This window comes from Anser anser (assembly GCF_964211835.1).
Source record: "Anser anser genome assembly, chromosome: 3".
Classification (NCBI taxonomy): Eukaryota; Metazoa; Chordata; class Aves; order Anseriformes; family Anatidae; genus Anser; species Anser anser.
The window spans coordinates 30789021-30804258 of NC_139722.1; the positions used below are offsets into that span (position 1 = coordinate 30789021).

The following is a 15238-nucleotide window of genomic DNA, read 5'->3' on the forward strand; positions in this document are numbered from 1 at the left end:
CAGGAAGGAATTCCTCTGCTTTCTCTAATTCCAGATGATTTTCTCAGTTTTGTACCCTATATGGGATAGACATGGTTGTTTTTAGGGACCATTTGTGCATTTTACCAAATCTCTGTTTCTGCCTTTAGCAAATAGTTTAAGCTGAGATCCTTCAGTCTCTCTGACATATTTTATTTTCTTTAAAGGGTTTCTGTTGATAGCTGAATGGACTGTTACATGCAGGAAGGCAGATTAGTTGAATATCTAATGGCACATCTTAGACTGTATAATACAGAGTTGTGGTAAACAATTCTGCATGCAGGTGGTGGCTGGTGACAAATGGTATCCTTCTAGGGTCCATCTTGGAACTGGTGCTGTTTAATATCTTTATCAGTGACATGGACAGTGGGATCAAGTGCACCCTCAGCAAGTTTCCTATGATACCAAGCTGTGCATTGCAGTTGATACAACAGAAGGAGGTGATGCCAAAGGGACCTGGACAAGGTTGAGATGTGGGCCCACATGAACATAATAACATTCAACAAGTCCAAGTGCAAGGTGTTGCACCTGGGTCAGGGCAATCCCAGACATGAATTCAGGCTGGGAGAAGAACTCATTGAGAGTAGCCCTGCAGAGAAGTACTTGGGGGTTCTGGTGTATGAAAGGCTTAATGTGACCCAGCAGAATGCGCTTGCAGCCCAGACCAACTGCATCCTGGGCTGCATTAACATTGGAGTGGCCAGCAGGTCTCGGGAGGTGATTGTACCCCTCTGCTCTGCCCTCATGAGACCAGCATGAAAAAGACATGGACCTGTTAGAGCAGGTCCAAAGGAGGGCCATGAAGATGATCAGAATGCTGGAGCACCTTTCCCCTATGAAGAAAGACAGAGAGTTGGAGATGTTCAGCCTGGAGAAGAGAAGGCTCTGGGGAGACCACATTGTGGCCTTTCAGTACTTAGAGGGGGCTTATGAAAAAGATTAAGAGTAACTTTTTACATGGGCAGATAGTGGTATGCCAAGGGGGAATCATTTTAGACTGAAAGAGGGGAGATTTAGATTAAATGTTAGGAGGAAATTTTTATGATGGTGGTGAGGCACTGGAACAGGTTGCCAAGAGAAGATGTAAATGCCCCACCCCTGGAGATTTTCAAGGCCAAGTTAGATGGGGCTCTGAGCAACTGAATTTGTCTAGTGGAATTGTTAGTGGCAGGTGTCCCTGCCCTTGGTGGGAAGGTTAGAACTAGGTAATGGTTTCTTGGGAAGACAAATGCCATCTCTCCAAACATCCTCCACTTCTTCCTTCTTTACCCCAGCTTTTATTGATGAGCATGATGGCATATGGTATGGAATATCTCTTTGGCCAGTCTGGGTCACCAGTCTGTACTGGCTGTGTCCCCTCCCAGCTCCTGGTGCACCCCTCCTTGGAGCACCAGCCTCCTCCTTGACAGGGCAGCATAGAGCAGAAGCAGAAAGGCTCTGTGTAAGCACTGCTCTGCAACAGCTAAATACATCAGTGTGCTATCACCACCGTATTCATCAAAAATCCAAAACACAGAGTTGTGTGACCCTCTACAAAGAAAATTAAATCTATCCCAGCCAAAACCATGACAAGAATGTATTTTCCAAGTGTTGGTGGGGGTGTTTTTTTGTTAGTTTTTGTTTTTGTTTTCATTTCTCAGTTCACATCTTCTTGCAAGTTTCAGTCTTTTTTTTTTTCTCTATACTTCCTCTATACTTTTTTTTTTTCTCTATACTAGTCTATAAAATAATCAAACATCAAGCTAACTGAGTTCTGGGTCTTTTGATCCAACTGAATTCAACCAGCACACTTCAGGTTGATTGTATGCTCTGCTTTGATGTTTGTTGTTGTTTAAATTCAGTTCTTTTAGACAAACAGTATAAAATCTTACCTGACCTGACCTGACAAGTAGAACTATTTGTACCACAACTGGATGTGAGTGCTTGCAGGTTCAAGAATAAAATCAGTGATTAGGAGCCCACAGCCCTACTTTGAATAGTATCAGAGGATAAAAAAGTGATTGAAATAAGAGTTAATGGCATATTTGTACTCCTTTACAAGGAGTATTTCTTTACAAGGTTCTCAAAGTTTGTTATGCTACAAGTGAGAAGACTGAGAAGCAAGACCCCAGCATTACAAATATCCTATGTAATCTTTTGTATCAACAACAGCTTCTGAGAAGAATAGCTAAATATTCCTTCATCTGTTCTTAATTCATTCTACTGATGACAGCAACCTTAATAAAAATAATAAAAAATAAATTAAAATAAATTAAAATAAATTAAATTAAAAACACAGACATACAAAGCCAAACAAAACCAAACAAAACCAAAAATAAACAAAAAAATGAGTGGGTGCTAGTGCGGAAAATGGAAATGAGGTTAAAGTTTGGTACATAAGAGCGATGGGTAATCATAGCTTATGGGATCTGAAGACCATATGACCACTTGTAATGAAAACAATAACTTAATGGAATAGAATCAACATCATATCTTGCCCCCCCAAAAGGCTGGTCACCAAAAAGAGTGACTCCAGCTTTGAAATCCAGTATTTTGAAATCCAAGAGTTGAGAGGTTTTTGAATGCTATGGGAAACAAGCTCGCTACCAAAATATAAAGAATTTTATTCATAGAAGTAAAGTTTGAATTTTTGATCCAAACAATTTACATTTAAGCTTTCAGAAACCCTTCTGCAGAGCAAGCAGATTGACTTTAAAGCACAAAAAATGGTTTACAAGATGAGAGAGTATATGAAGTTGTTGGATAAGATGCTACCAAGTAGTATTAGAAACTGATTTTGCTTAAAAGGAAAAAATACTTGCATAAATTGGACTATTTTTCACTCCGTTGGGAAAATCCCACAGGATTTATTGGGCCTGAAATGAAGATAGTTTTGTAAGGGATCTGCTTAAACGATATTGGCATCACTGCCTCACCTCAGAGTGGAACAACCCTTGTGCCTAAAATGAGACTTCCTCTAGATGGTTTTCAGACGCTCTAGTTTGTAAGAGATTTATATTACACCCATGATTAATGAGGAAAACTAAAGCTTGTTATGAAGACACTTTTTTTTTTTCTTTTCTTAAGGTCATGTCTATATTATCAGAAATTCTCTATTAATATTGCTTGTCTTCTAAACCTGTGCAGCATAATTTTCAAAACTGGACGATGAAATTCTACATTTAGGGTATTGGATAAAAATAAGGTACTAATTTGTGCCAACCTCAGTGATGTAACACCTAAATCAGACATGCATTTGTGCAAATCTGGCTGCTTTTCTCTCAGAAAGAGGAAGCTGGAAAACCAAAAACCCCTTAACTCTTGAGATTTAAGAAGGAGAAATCTGCATATGAAATATCACACTGTTGTCAAGATATTAACACTTACGGAGCTTGGGAACTTATGCAGGTGAATCTTTGCATATCAAAATGATAATATAGCCATAAAAATGAATTTCTGCTGCTTCTAGTTCATACTATAATTTTTTTTCCCCTCTTTCCACAGCAGTGTTATTCACAATTTTGCAAGTGCTTGGCTAAAATGTAATTTGATAAAAAGAACTCTGAGGTGAATAATGATTTGCTCAGCTGCAGCTCATTAGAGATGATTTTGGTTTTCCAAATTATATTACAAGGGCAGCATATCAGTCTGTCCGTGCACTCCTTAGTGAAATGAATGCTTTACTCTGGGGATTCAAAGTCTTGATTTACTGCTTCTTTTTGCTAATTTAGTGCTTCATTTCTTTTTGTATAGCTGCAGAGCAAAGCAGCCAGGCTTAGATTTGTAGATTTGAATGTATAGGCCACAATAACAAATTTTTTCTTCTGCATCAGTCCATCCTATTGCTATATGCCAGCTCTTCATCTTCACCTTCACAGCCTTTGAGTAGTGGAGTTATATTAGTAAATGATTTGCTTTCCTTGCCTTGCCTCTCATGTAATCCCAGAATCTGCTGGAGTCAGCTCTGTTTTGTCACCTCCATAACTAGACAGAGGGATGACAAACTGGTTCTATGTTTTCTCTCATCATAAAACAATTGATCATGTGATTGTGGCAGGCAACAGTTTTCCTCTGCTTCACTAACACATTCCAATTTTGCATAGGAGAAAATTTAAGCATTGGAAAAAAATACTAATAACTTCAGCATTGATGTTCGCTTTGATGATAAAGTCAATCATTTGGTTGTGAGAAAGCTCTGTCTGCCCTGCCAAACTGATTGCATAGACTGAAATGTTGTTTTTCTGTGTTTTAACACCATGCTATAAAGTTAGTATGCCTTTCTCAGTCTTCTAAAAGATCTGCTTCACTTTCTGTAAATAAATAAGCATTTTGCCAAAGAGAGGAAATCATCTACTCCATCTTAAGTGAATGGTTGCTTTTTCATAATTTTCATATTAAAATAGGTACCAAAAATTAGCAGTTAGGCTCAGAAGGACATGTCTTGGAAGCTACCACAGTACCTTCTGCATCCATGAAATTACAGTGCTTGATCTCACTAAAATACATATACATCCCAAGCCCAGAGATGCTATACAGTGGGAGAAAATATTTACCTTCTATTCTGCCTAGCCACATCACAATTTAATTAAATCGGAGTTAGTTGTTCTTCCTTTCTGTTTTTGACTGCTTTCTAATACACAAACAATCCCACTTGTTAAATTCAAATAGAAGTCCCCACTATCATCTCAGCATCCTCAATCATCTTTCCACATCTGGTTTATGAAAGAATAATCTGTGTGGTAAATTAAATGTGCTCCTGTGGTTGCTGCTGTGTTATGTGGAGGTCTGCTGCAGCAGTAAGCGAGTGCTCCCCAATCACATTGATATTCCAAACCAAGCAACACTGCAGCCAACAGGTGAACTCCACTACAGTATGGCCAGAGGGAAAATGAGAAATGAAGGCCATTTAGGAGCTCAATAAAGAAAGCATTCATCTAATTTTCCTTTAAAGCCTACCAGAACTGCAGGAACTTTCATTCCAACACAGCTTGCAGAATGACTGCAGGAATTTATCTAGACAGGTAGCTGCAAAGCAGTGGCCACAGCGTGTTACACTTACTACACTCATTCCCCTGCTTTTTTTTTTTTTTTTCTCCACTACTTCATTTGCTGCATTTCCCATCATGTCTAAACTCAGATTTGTTATGTATGTGATATGCAAATAATTTTTCTCTTGCCTATTTCTTAATGCAGTGCTCCCATGCAGAATTTAGGGCTCCCAAATAATGCTAATATCCATGAAAGAACCATTCTGGTTTGTCCTGCAAACAGAACTGAGCATGATTCAGATGGCTCTATAGAAACACATATTCAAATAAATATATAAATTCCATCAGTAAATCAGACCTTTGTTTTAAGGACACATACTAAATAGAATGACCATGTACTATAAAAAAAGAAAGACAAGTCATTTGTAGTATGTACTTTTGTGACCTCCATTCAGTCAATATGGAGAGCCAGGAGACCTTACCTCAAGCAATGTTACGTCTGTCATAAAATGAAAACAAGACTCTCAGAATCATCGTTCTCTTTTTTTCTCTCAACTCTTGCTCTTGTCATGTTGCATTACACATAGATAACACAAATCTTGAAGACATGCCCTCTGGTTAAAAAAAGAAACAACAATAACAACAACAAGCTCTCTCACACAGCATACCAATGTGAGAAGGATTTAATCACAGATACCTGGAGCATTTAATAGTGGTACTTAATAAAATAATAATATAAATCCTGGTTAACAAACATAGTGATCAACATAAGAAAGGAAAATATACACCCCAATCAAGTCAGCTATTTAATGATTATTCACTCTTCATCCTTAAAGCTATTTGTCGCTCTACTGAAGAGCAGCTTTATAACTTTCTTATTCAAATATTTTGTTGAATCTATGAAGAAATATAAATACTGAAACTTTATAATGACATTTCCTGTCACCTTTTCGGTGAATTAAAGACTAGAATAAGTGAAAATATTAATGATGACAATTTAAAAAAAAAATGGAATGGGTTAAAGTAGCAAAAAAAATCTCTTAATCAAAATAATAGGATACTTTCTGTGAAAGACATAGAGAAAGAGGGCACAGAAGGAACCAAGCATCCCTCTGAGTCACTCACATTTTTCTTCAAATAATACATTAGACTTCCACAGATGCTACGTGATTTTTCTTTCATAGATACTTCAATATGCATTATCACATATAAAAGAATGCAGACATTTCTCTGGCATATGTGAAGAGATGCCTTAGATCAGGGTCTAGAACAGCACAGGATTCTGTGCTGTTAAGCTGGCTCTTTTTCTCTAAAAAAAAATCACTGCTTTGATGAATATTTTGCCTAAAAAACAGTTGGAGGCAAATTTGAGTGGGACAACTGTTTGTATATAATGAAGCAAACCTCATTTTCTTTTCATCAGTGTAAATTAGGAATAAGGTCCTTAAAGCACAGGGTTGCAGTGATTTGGGCTGAGCGCAAAGAGGCAGACTGAGGCACAGCATCTGCAGAAACTTGGTGCAGCAGATTGCGTGTTATAACAGCAGATAAACGTAGGAAGGTAAAATGTTCAGTTTTAAGTTTCTCCTTGTACCTTCATATTTCTGGTTGTGATAGTTTGGGTTTCAAATTATTTGCAGGGACTTATTACAGAATTATAGGAGAGAAAGGAAATTCATGAGGTCATCAGCATCAGCTATGCTTGCATTATTTCAGCTTTTTGTTTTTCTTGACTGTTACTAAAGCCTTTAGTGTGGAAGACGGCATAGTCTCTTCAGGTAAACTATGGTGCATCACTTCCTTTACAGTTGAGAAGTTTTCTTTAATATGTATCTTTAATCTTCCTTGACACAATGTATACCAATTATTTTTTTGCCTTTTCTATTATAAACAATATACAATTCCTCTCTGCAGAAACTGTTTATTTATTTATCTGTTATCATGACCTAGATTAAGACTGCTGACTAATTTCACTGATGACAAAGTAGGAAATTACTTTGTATTCCTTTAGCAAACTCCTTCATAAAAATGTGTGGAAGAAAGAAAGACTGAAGAATATGAAATTAGGTTATAAATATTCAGGTGCATGTTTGAAGATGCATACCTTTATCTTTACACCCTACTCTATTTCTTTTAAAAGATGGCTGAAATGATATTCTTTAACCCTGAAACAGCCTCAAAAAAAATAGTAAGCAGTTAATTATGTTAAGGGAGAATAAATGAAACTTCTAGATTCTGCATTCCTGAAATACTTAAAAGACTGTCTGCTGACGATCAGTAAACATGTTCTGTAATGATGTTTTCCTCAAATCTGAAAGGAAAAGCTTTCTCAAAATGACATCACATTATAGTTTACACATCAGCATGCTGCATAAGTTCAGTTCAGTATTATACCTGTGGGAATATTTCAGCTGCCAAAAAATACATATTTTCTGCATTTTTATTTATATGCCTCACTTTAAGTGTACAAGTCTCAGTGCTGGTAACTATAAAAGTAAGTTTAATGCAAAATCATCACTTAATATTTATGGAGGGGGTACTACCAATTTAAGCCTCAAGATTAGAGGCCATATAGGCCAGGTAACATGATTCAGATCGTTTAAGATAGCATTTCAGGTGACTTGGCTTGTTCTCTAGAGGAACTTACACTCTCAAGAGCTTTTAGGTTTTTAACACAATTGAGTAATTCAGGTGACTTTCACAGGTGATCTGACTATTCCTTCCTTTTCTGTGTCTTAATAGCTTTATGAAGAATGTTTTATAAAACACTAGTGTTGGGTTGTGGAGGTGCAAATCAAAATGGTTTGCAGATTATGGGTAATTTCAAGACATATTTTTTTTATTTATTTTTTTTTTATTTCAAAGTATTTTTCCTCTCTTCTGTCTAAGGCTTCCTAGTTAAGGTTCTTAGACTCCCCACATCATAAAAAGTACTAACGACATCATTAGTAATATCAAGACATGTATTCAACATCATATTAAAAAATAATGGAAAAAAGATATGGTGTAGTTTTTCTTCAAATTAACCATTCTTTTCAATCTTTTATAGGTTTCTTGAGGGTTCATTGTTTTCTGTCCTTTCAGACCACGTCTAGCTGCTTGTTTGCAGTAATTATTATGCAGTAATAATTTTTTACTCTAAAGCTAGGGGCCTAGTAGCTCTGACTTTGTAAAGAGTCATTTTTATTTTGTCCTACTTTCTGGTAAATCAGGAGACAAAGGCAGCTGGACCCTGAGTCAAAGTCCAGTTAAACATTTCAGTAATTTTTCAAGTATACAGCCATATAGTGCATGCATTTAGAGGTTGGACTGACAACTGAAGTATCACTTTAACAGCTGCTTCATTTCACTATCTCTTGGCTCATAAACTTTATTTTTAATGAGCCTGCCTGTAAGACCACTAAAAAATGACCTTCACAGAGAGCTACAAGGATCTACGGTGGTGACCAAAAATAGCTGTCTTGGAGAATGTATAATATCTCAGTGACCATAACATGGAAAATAAGCAACATGGTGACAAAGACGTCATACCAACTGCTGATGAGGAAATTCTGTATTTTCACTCTGAAATACTCTTGTGGTAGCTGTGCAAGTAATCCAAGAGACTGTACTTTCAACCCTTACTACTCTGGACCTCATTCATTAGCTTTAATAGTGCTACACCAGTTTACGTCAACTGAGTAATGGCCTGTGATTTTTGAAGTTGTGTCTATGAGCTGATAATAAGGAGGCTGCTTTCCTGCCAAGCCATTTTTTTTTGCATGGCTGTAATCAATCTTTCAACTAATTGACTAATTTTCACCCACTTTCCCTATCTAAACACATAGTCAACTTCTTTTTTTTTTCCCTTTATTTTTTTAAATGCTACTGTAAGGATATGCTGCTGTAATATGTTTCAATATGTTTGAGAGGGGGAAGAAAAGGTTCTCATCAAGCTGCGCAAGAGTGATGTGACCTAAGGGAGAGAGGGTACTTTTGCTGGGAAGCTGAGCTTTCTGGGTGTGTTATTAAAAAATAAATTAATAGTTTTTTTTTTTTTTTAAAGTTCCAAATTGAGCTGTAATTTTAACAGCCAATAATTCTTAGGTAGTTTAAATCACCTGCAGCACAACCCAATGAAGTAGGTGTAATAATTTAGTCTTGCAGCATTGTGGGCACTTGCTAGACCATTTTTACCACTGTGTCCAAAAGCAATCAAAATGTCTTGATGAAAGTACTAAAGGGTATACTATAGCTCCCACTTCTGCTGCTAGAAGTCTGTAAAATTTTTCATTGAAAACAGATCTTTACACAGCTTTTCTTAATCAAAAGCTTCACCCAGGAATATTTTAGTTTATTATTTGCATTCAGAATGCGGCTGAGACCAAGACTTCTGTGCAATGAATAGTCCAAAACAAATAACATATTGTCTCTATTGAATCATAGAATTGAATCATAGGCTTGGGTTGGAAGGGACCTTAAAGATCATCTAGTTCCAACCCCCCTGCCATGGACAGGGACACCTCCCCCTAGACCAGGTTGCTCAAAATCCCATCCAACCTGGCCTTGAGCACTTCCAGGGGTGGGACAAACATCTTTAAAATGTGAGTTTTGCTGTTGCTACATCTTTAAAATGTGAGTTCAACAGGAGCATGGAAAAAACAAATTGGGGGTAGTGTACGTACAGATGGATGGAAAGGAAGCAAAATAATACTATATGAAATAGTCTGCTAAATAGTCGTGCAGCTTTCCTACTAGTTTTTTCTATAGGCATAAAAGTGCAAGAGAGGTTTTATGAAGAATGATCACTGTTGCTGTTACTTGAATTAAACGAACCTCTTTGTTCTCTCTGTCTTTATATTGTATGATGCCTTTTCCCACATTACATCCTGAGGTACATGTTAGATTTGGGAGATCTGCTTTATGGACTGCCTTGTGCGTTGTGTGTCTTTTGTGCCTGACCAAAACATACTAACATTGTTAATCCTCAAAAGCTGCAAATATGCTTTGGAGATAGTGAACATCTGGACAGAGTTTCAGCAATAGTTCCATTATTCTGTGTTACTGTGGTAATTGATGCTCTTTTAATTTGCCACATAGACACAATATGTGATAAGATGAGGCAAATGGCAGAATTTCAGAGGAAAAAGAAAAACTAAAATAATCACAAATCAAAATCTATGTTACTTCTTTCATTTATTCCCAAGAAATTAGAAGTCCATAATGTTATTTATACAGTATCAGATCCCTGAAGTTACTCTAATGAATTTTTATTTTTATACCTTTTTCTCTACTGTTATTTTCCTTCAAGATTACATTCAAAGCCTCCTAAAAAAAATGAATAGAAACTGCAAAAAAGGATTACTGCAATCAAATTTCTTACCTGATTTTTTTTTTTTTTTTAAGACTGAGGGTGGCATTTCTGCTGAAATATTTGTCAAAAAAAAAAAAAAAAAGAAAAAGACTGACTTTATTCTCCTCACTGATTTTTTTTTTTTTTGAAAACATTTGATTGTAAATTGATGCTTGTAATTCCTTGCTCATGTAGAGTAGATTCATTCCTTGTCCATTCTGCCACAGGCAGGCGTATATCCAAGGCAACCCCAGGGCTTTACAGAATTGTTCCAAGTCTTAAGTATTTCTAGGGTGTGGACGAGATTGTTGTGGTCCATAACAATCCCCAGATGCTGTAAAGACAACTTAAGGCTGTAGACATAACTCGAAGCAGACACTTAGGCCAGATCCAGATGTGTTACAGGTATCTAGGCTATTTCAAAACTAGTTGAGAATGGAACTAAAGAATGTAACAGGTATTTAGATCATGTACGTCAGAGGATGATTGAATTTTTTACATTACTGTCGTGAAATTTATTTTGAACCCTTTTAATCAGTGTATTTTTTACTACATTCTTTGGGTTTTTTGTTTGTTTGTGTTTGTTTGTTTTTTAAGTGAAGCCTCACATATCCACACCAAGTGGCTGGGGAGGTCTGGAAGTGACAAAAGGTATCTTTAACCCCTGTCTTCCACTTCACCACCACACTACGTTACCTTAGTCATCCTGTCCAGTAATAAGGCCAAGCTAAAAATAAATTTAAGTTACGTTTAAAGAGATGCTATTGGCAGTTGAATAGAATTTTCTCTTGAGCCTTCATGCTTACGTTGATGTCTCTCTCGGGTCACTTATCTTTTATTTAATTTAGCTACAATTTGGAAGAACTTGTGTTTATTTATGTAAGTTCTTATGCATATTTTAGAACAGGTTTTTAAACCATGCTCTCTCTTTTAGCCTTGGCTGGTCTTGTGACATCTTTGTGATACACTATGCATCATCTCTTGATGTTGAGTCAATATTAAGAGCTAATCAGATCCACAGTTCAGTTTCTTATCAGGAGAACTCTTCTACCAGCAGATGCATTTTGGATTACCCTTATCACTGACCCTGTACAGGTCTGCCTGGAGAACTACAACTGGGATAGGCTTCCTTGGCAGATATATAAAAGCAAATCATAACTCTGAGCTTTGTATCTCCTGAAAAAAACAGGAACAGCATTGTTCCAAGTTAGCACCTTTGTCCTGTTAGTACTAGAGAAGAGAGCACCATCCAAACCTCCTATTCTATCCAAACCTTCACTCTTGTGAAGCCCACTAGCTAAGCTGGGCTGGCGGAGGTGAAGGGTATACTTCCCCAGAATAAACTAGATTATAACATTTAGCATTTACCCCTTTCAGAGCTCTCAGTTGTTTAATGAATGGCAGTATTAGTTGTGCAACTGTTCTGGAGAAGACTAATTTCTTGAAACATCACAACAGTAGGTTAAAACCACAATCCAGCCTATGGTGTTCCTTAAAAACATGGATGTTGAGAAGTTATTGATGTCCAAAGGGAAGTTAACGGGTGAACTGTAACACCTTCAAATCTTTCATTATAAAATCCATGATTCTGTAATAAATATAAAAATTTCATCATCATGATCTGCTAGTATTTTGGCTACTCTTTAACTAGATGAACTATTTATAATTTCTTTAATATTTAACATATTTGGTTGTGTTTAGAATTTATCATATCTTTTTCTCAGTAAAGTAGGTTCTGATATTCATTTTGTTCTTTTGCTACAGATTAAAGAGCATCTTGCAAAGGGACAGAGGATGTTGGCTGGTGATGGCATGTCCCAAGTAACCAAGACACTATTGGATTTAACTCAGAGGAAAAACTTTTATGCCGGAGACCTTCTAATTTCTGTGGAAATTCTCAGAAATGTTACAGACACATTTAAAAGAGCGAGTTATATCCCTGCATCTGATGGGGTACAGGTAAGAGAAACAAGGATAATGATTCAACTGATGGAGTTTGTCAGTATACTGGATGTCACCTATTTGTGCCACTGGGAAAATTATTTTTTTCTGAATGATAGACATAAGCATTGGCCACTATAAAACTATTATTTCTACTTAATGGGCTGGACAACTCGTTTTGCAATGTTCATTAAAATAAATATTTTACAGGACTTCTGGATCAGGATATTGGTTTCATCTATATCTGGGAATTTTAGATGTTTTTAAAAGACCATAAATGTACTTAAAAATAATAGTAAGATGGTAAATGTATATATCATTCATGAAAAAGAGACTTTCATGATCATTCATAAATTAATAATGAAGATTTTAGTGAAGATCATATGTATGTATTTGTTTATGTAAAGGTAAAAATATATCATAAATACATTTTCGAACCTATGCATGCAGATAAGTAGAGGTATGCGTATGTACCTTCGAAAAGACACGTCTTTCACAGTTAAGTTTTCAAGAGCTTGCTATTATATTTTCAGTTTTCTTGTATTTCTATGCACAGAGAAAAACGAGCTTCCATATAAAAGTAATGTCTATTACGTTGGCGTGCAGCTAGCTGAAGGTTATATATTTTGAACAGTGCTTCCCAAAATGTATTTTGGCTGGACATGTTGTTGTTTGTTTGTTTGTTTGTTTTATTATTTTAATGAGTTCAATATATTTTCCTACCTTACGCAAAATTTAACTATTAAATGGAGTATTATTTGCTGCAAACTTTTCATGTATTCTACAGTCTGACAGTCCAATGTGACTTCGTCATTCACAGGAACTACAGAAATCTTTGGTGGAAACAGGCTCAAGAATCTGCTTGTCATGATGGTTTTGCTCATGGTCTTAGCAGATCAGGTCATTTGGAATTTACATAAATTAGAGAGAATTTGATTTCTCACTAATGAAAATGCCAAAAGATCTGTTCAGTTCAGCAACATTTCCAAAATTCTTAATAGTATTCTGGCAGGACTGCCTTGGAGAAATTATTTGTACTATTTACATAATTTTAAATTAATCATTATCAAGTGAAGAAAAAAAAAAAAAAAGAGGGTAAAAATTGTTAGGGCATATTATTAAAGATATAAGGAAGGATTTCTCAAATCAAAGAAGTAAGTGCTTGAATACCAAGAGCTCTTAAATCCTATCTGGGAAAATAAAAATAAATAAAAAAAAAAAAATAAAGGCACTGAATTTCAAAAGGCAATATCAAGAAGTTACACAAATTTAAAACTATGTAAAATTCTGAAAACTTGTGCAAAGTGTTCAGGAAAATATGTAAAATCAGAATGATTCACTTTTCCACAGGGAATATGTTAAGATCTTGTTACTGACTTCTGACAATATAAAATGAAATCCTGACTCAGTAACATCAGTTTAAGTTTTACAGTCAGCTCCTGAGAAACCAGGATATGCTCCTATGTAAACATGAGTATCTTTGTCATATTGCACCATAATCATATATTTCATTTTCACTGTCACATATTTTCATACTTTTTAGTCCATCATAAAAGTACATAATAAAAAGATGAAAATGAAATTATTTTCTAAAAAAAAAAAAAAGATTCTTCATTCTGCAGAAGCTGTGTGGTGTTCTAAATCCATTCTATTTTTTGCACTAATAAAAGGTAGAATCTCTAGGTGCTTTTTTTTAAAGAAATTCTTAGAAAGTCAAAATTTATCATTCCACTTGGTGTCAGAAAAGTGGATTCTGAATTATGAGTAATAATATTTTTAAGGTCCATACAAAAATAACAGCCTAAGTCCTATAATTTCTTCTTAGACCATTATCTCTTTTAACGCTTACACTTCAATTAAAACTGAGAAAAGAAGTGTATTTATCTGAGTATATTTGTTTTTTACAAATTCCATCCATCTGCATAGTGCCTCTACAGTCTTTGGTTTACATCCAGTATGAATATTCATGAATACTGCAAATGATGTGATTCAGAGACTCCATAACAAAAAGAATGAACAGAAAAGGGAGATCAAATTTGAACAGCTTTTAGGGTTAATTACTCAAAATGAAGATTCCTCCACCTGACGTGCTGCATAGAAAGTGCCCCTTCTTTAGACAGACAGATCCTAAAGTATTTGTATCTAGTACTATATGACTGTTTTTGCATATTTTAATCTTTTTGCAATGAGTAAGTTTTGCATATATGCTGTGTATACAGTGTCAAGAAGAAAAATAATCATGCGTGAGGAAGTTAAACAATATAGAAGGATCTCTCATCAGTGACTTAAAATAGCAGCACCATAGCAGAAGTAACAGCAAATAGATTCGTGCAATTATTCTACAAGCAAGATCTTTCCCTCAATATGGGAGTTACCTCAAAATCCATCATGTGGGTACACTGACGCTATTTGCTATGAGATGGCCACTGTGCAGTTACTTGTGTAAGAAATATGTTACCTAGACGATAAATAATTTTTTTAATAGTACTTTAAAAAAGTACATGAACTGTCTTCTAAATTGTTTTCAGGACAGGATGGAAAGTTCAGTTGTACAATCCCTCAATCTAGTAACCAACAGGAAAAAAGGTTTCTCCTCAAGGAAGTTAGACCAGTCAGTATAAGTCAGATAGAGCCTTCCTGTACCTAAAGGGGGCCTACAAGAAACTTGGAGATAGACCCTTTATCATGGAGTGTAGTGATAGGACAAGAGATGATAGTTTTAAACTAAAAGAGGGTAGGTTTAGATTAGATATAAGGAAGAAATTATTTACTATGAGGGTGGTGAGGCACTGGCACGTTGCCCAGAGAAGCTGTGGATGCCCCATTCCTGGAGGTGTTCAAGGCCAGGCTGAATGGGGCTTTGGCAACGTGATCTGATGGGAGGTGTCCCTGTCCAGGGCAGGGGGGCTGGAACTAGAGGATCAAAGTGAGAGTCAGCATAGGCAGGCAACAGGAAAAAACACAGACTTGCAGCTAAAAT

The 15238-nt window shown here is 36.0% G+C and overlaps 1 protein-coding gene across 11 annotated transcripts in view; it reads left to right on the plus strand.

The window, feature by feature from the left end:
• The window catches only part of ADGRB3 (adhesion G protein-coupled receptor B3), a 468984-nt gene that overhangs the window by 226258 nt on the left and 227488 nt on the right, over positions 1 to 15238 (plus strand). For all 11 annotated transcript variants that reach the window (XR_014582934.1, XR_014582935.1, XM_083832452.1 and 8 more), the window contains one exon: positions 12082 to 12276. Coding sequence is in view for 9 of the 11 variants with exons in the window: in XM_083832452.1 (XP_083688578.1) it covers positions 12082 to 12276 (195 nt within the window). In the remaining 2 variants the exon portion in view is untranslated. The remainder of the gene's footprint in view (positions 1 to 12081; positions 12277 to 15238) is intronic.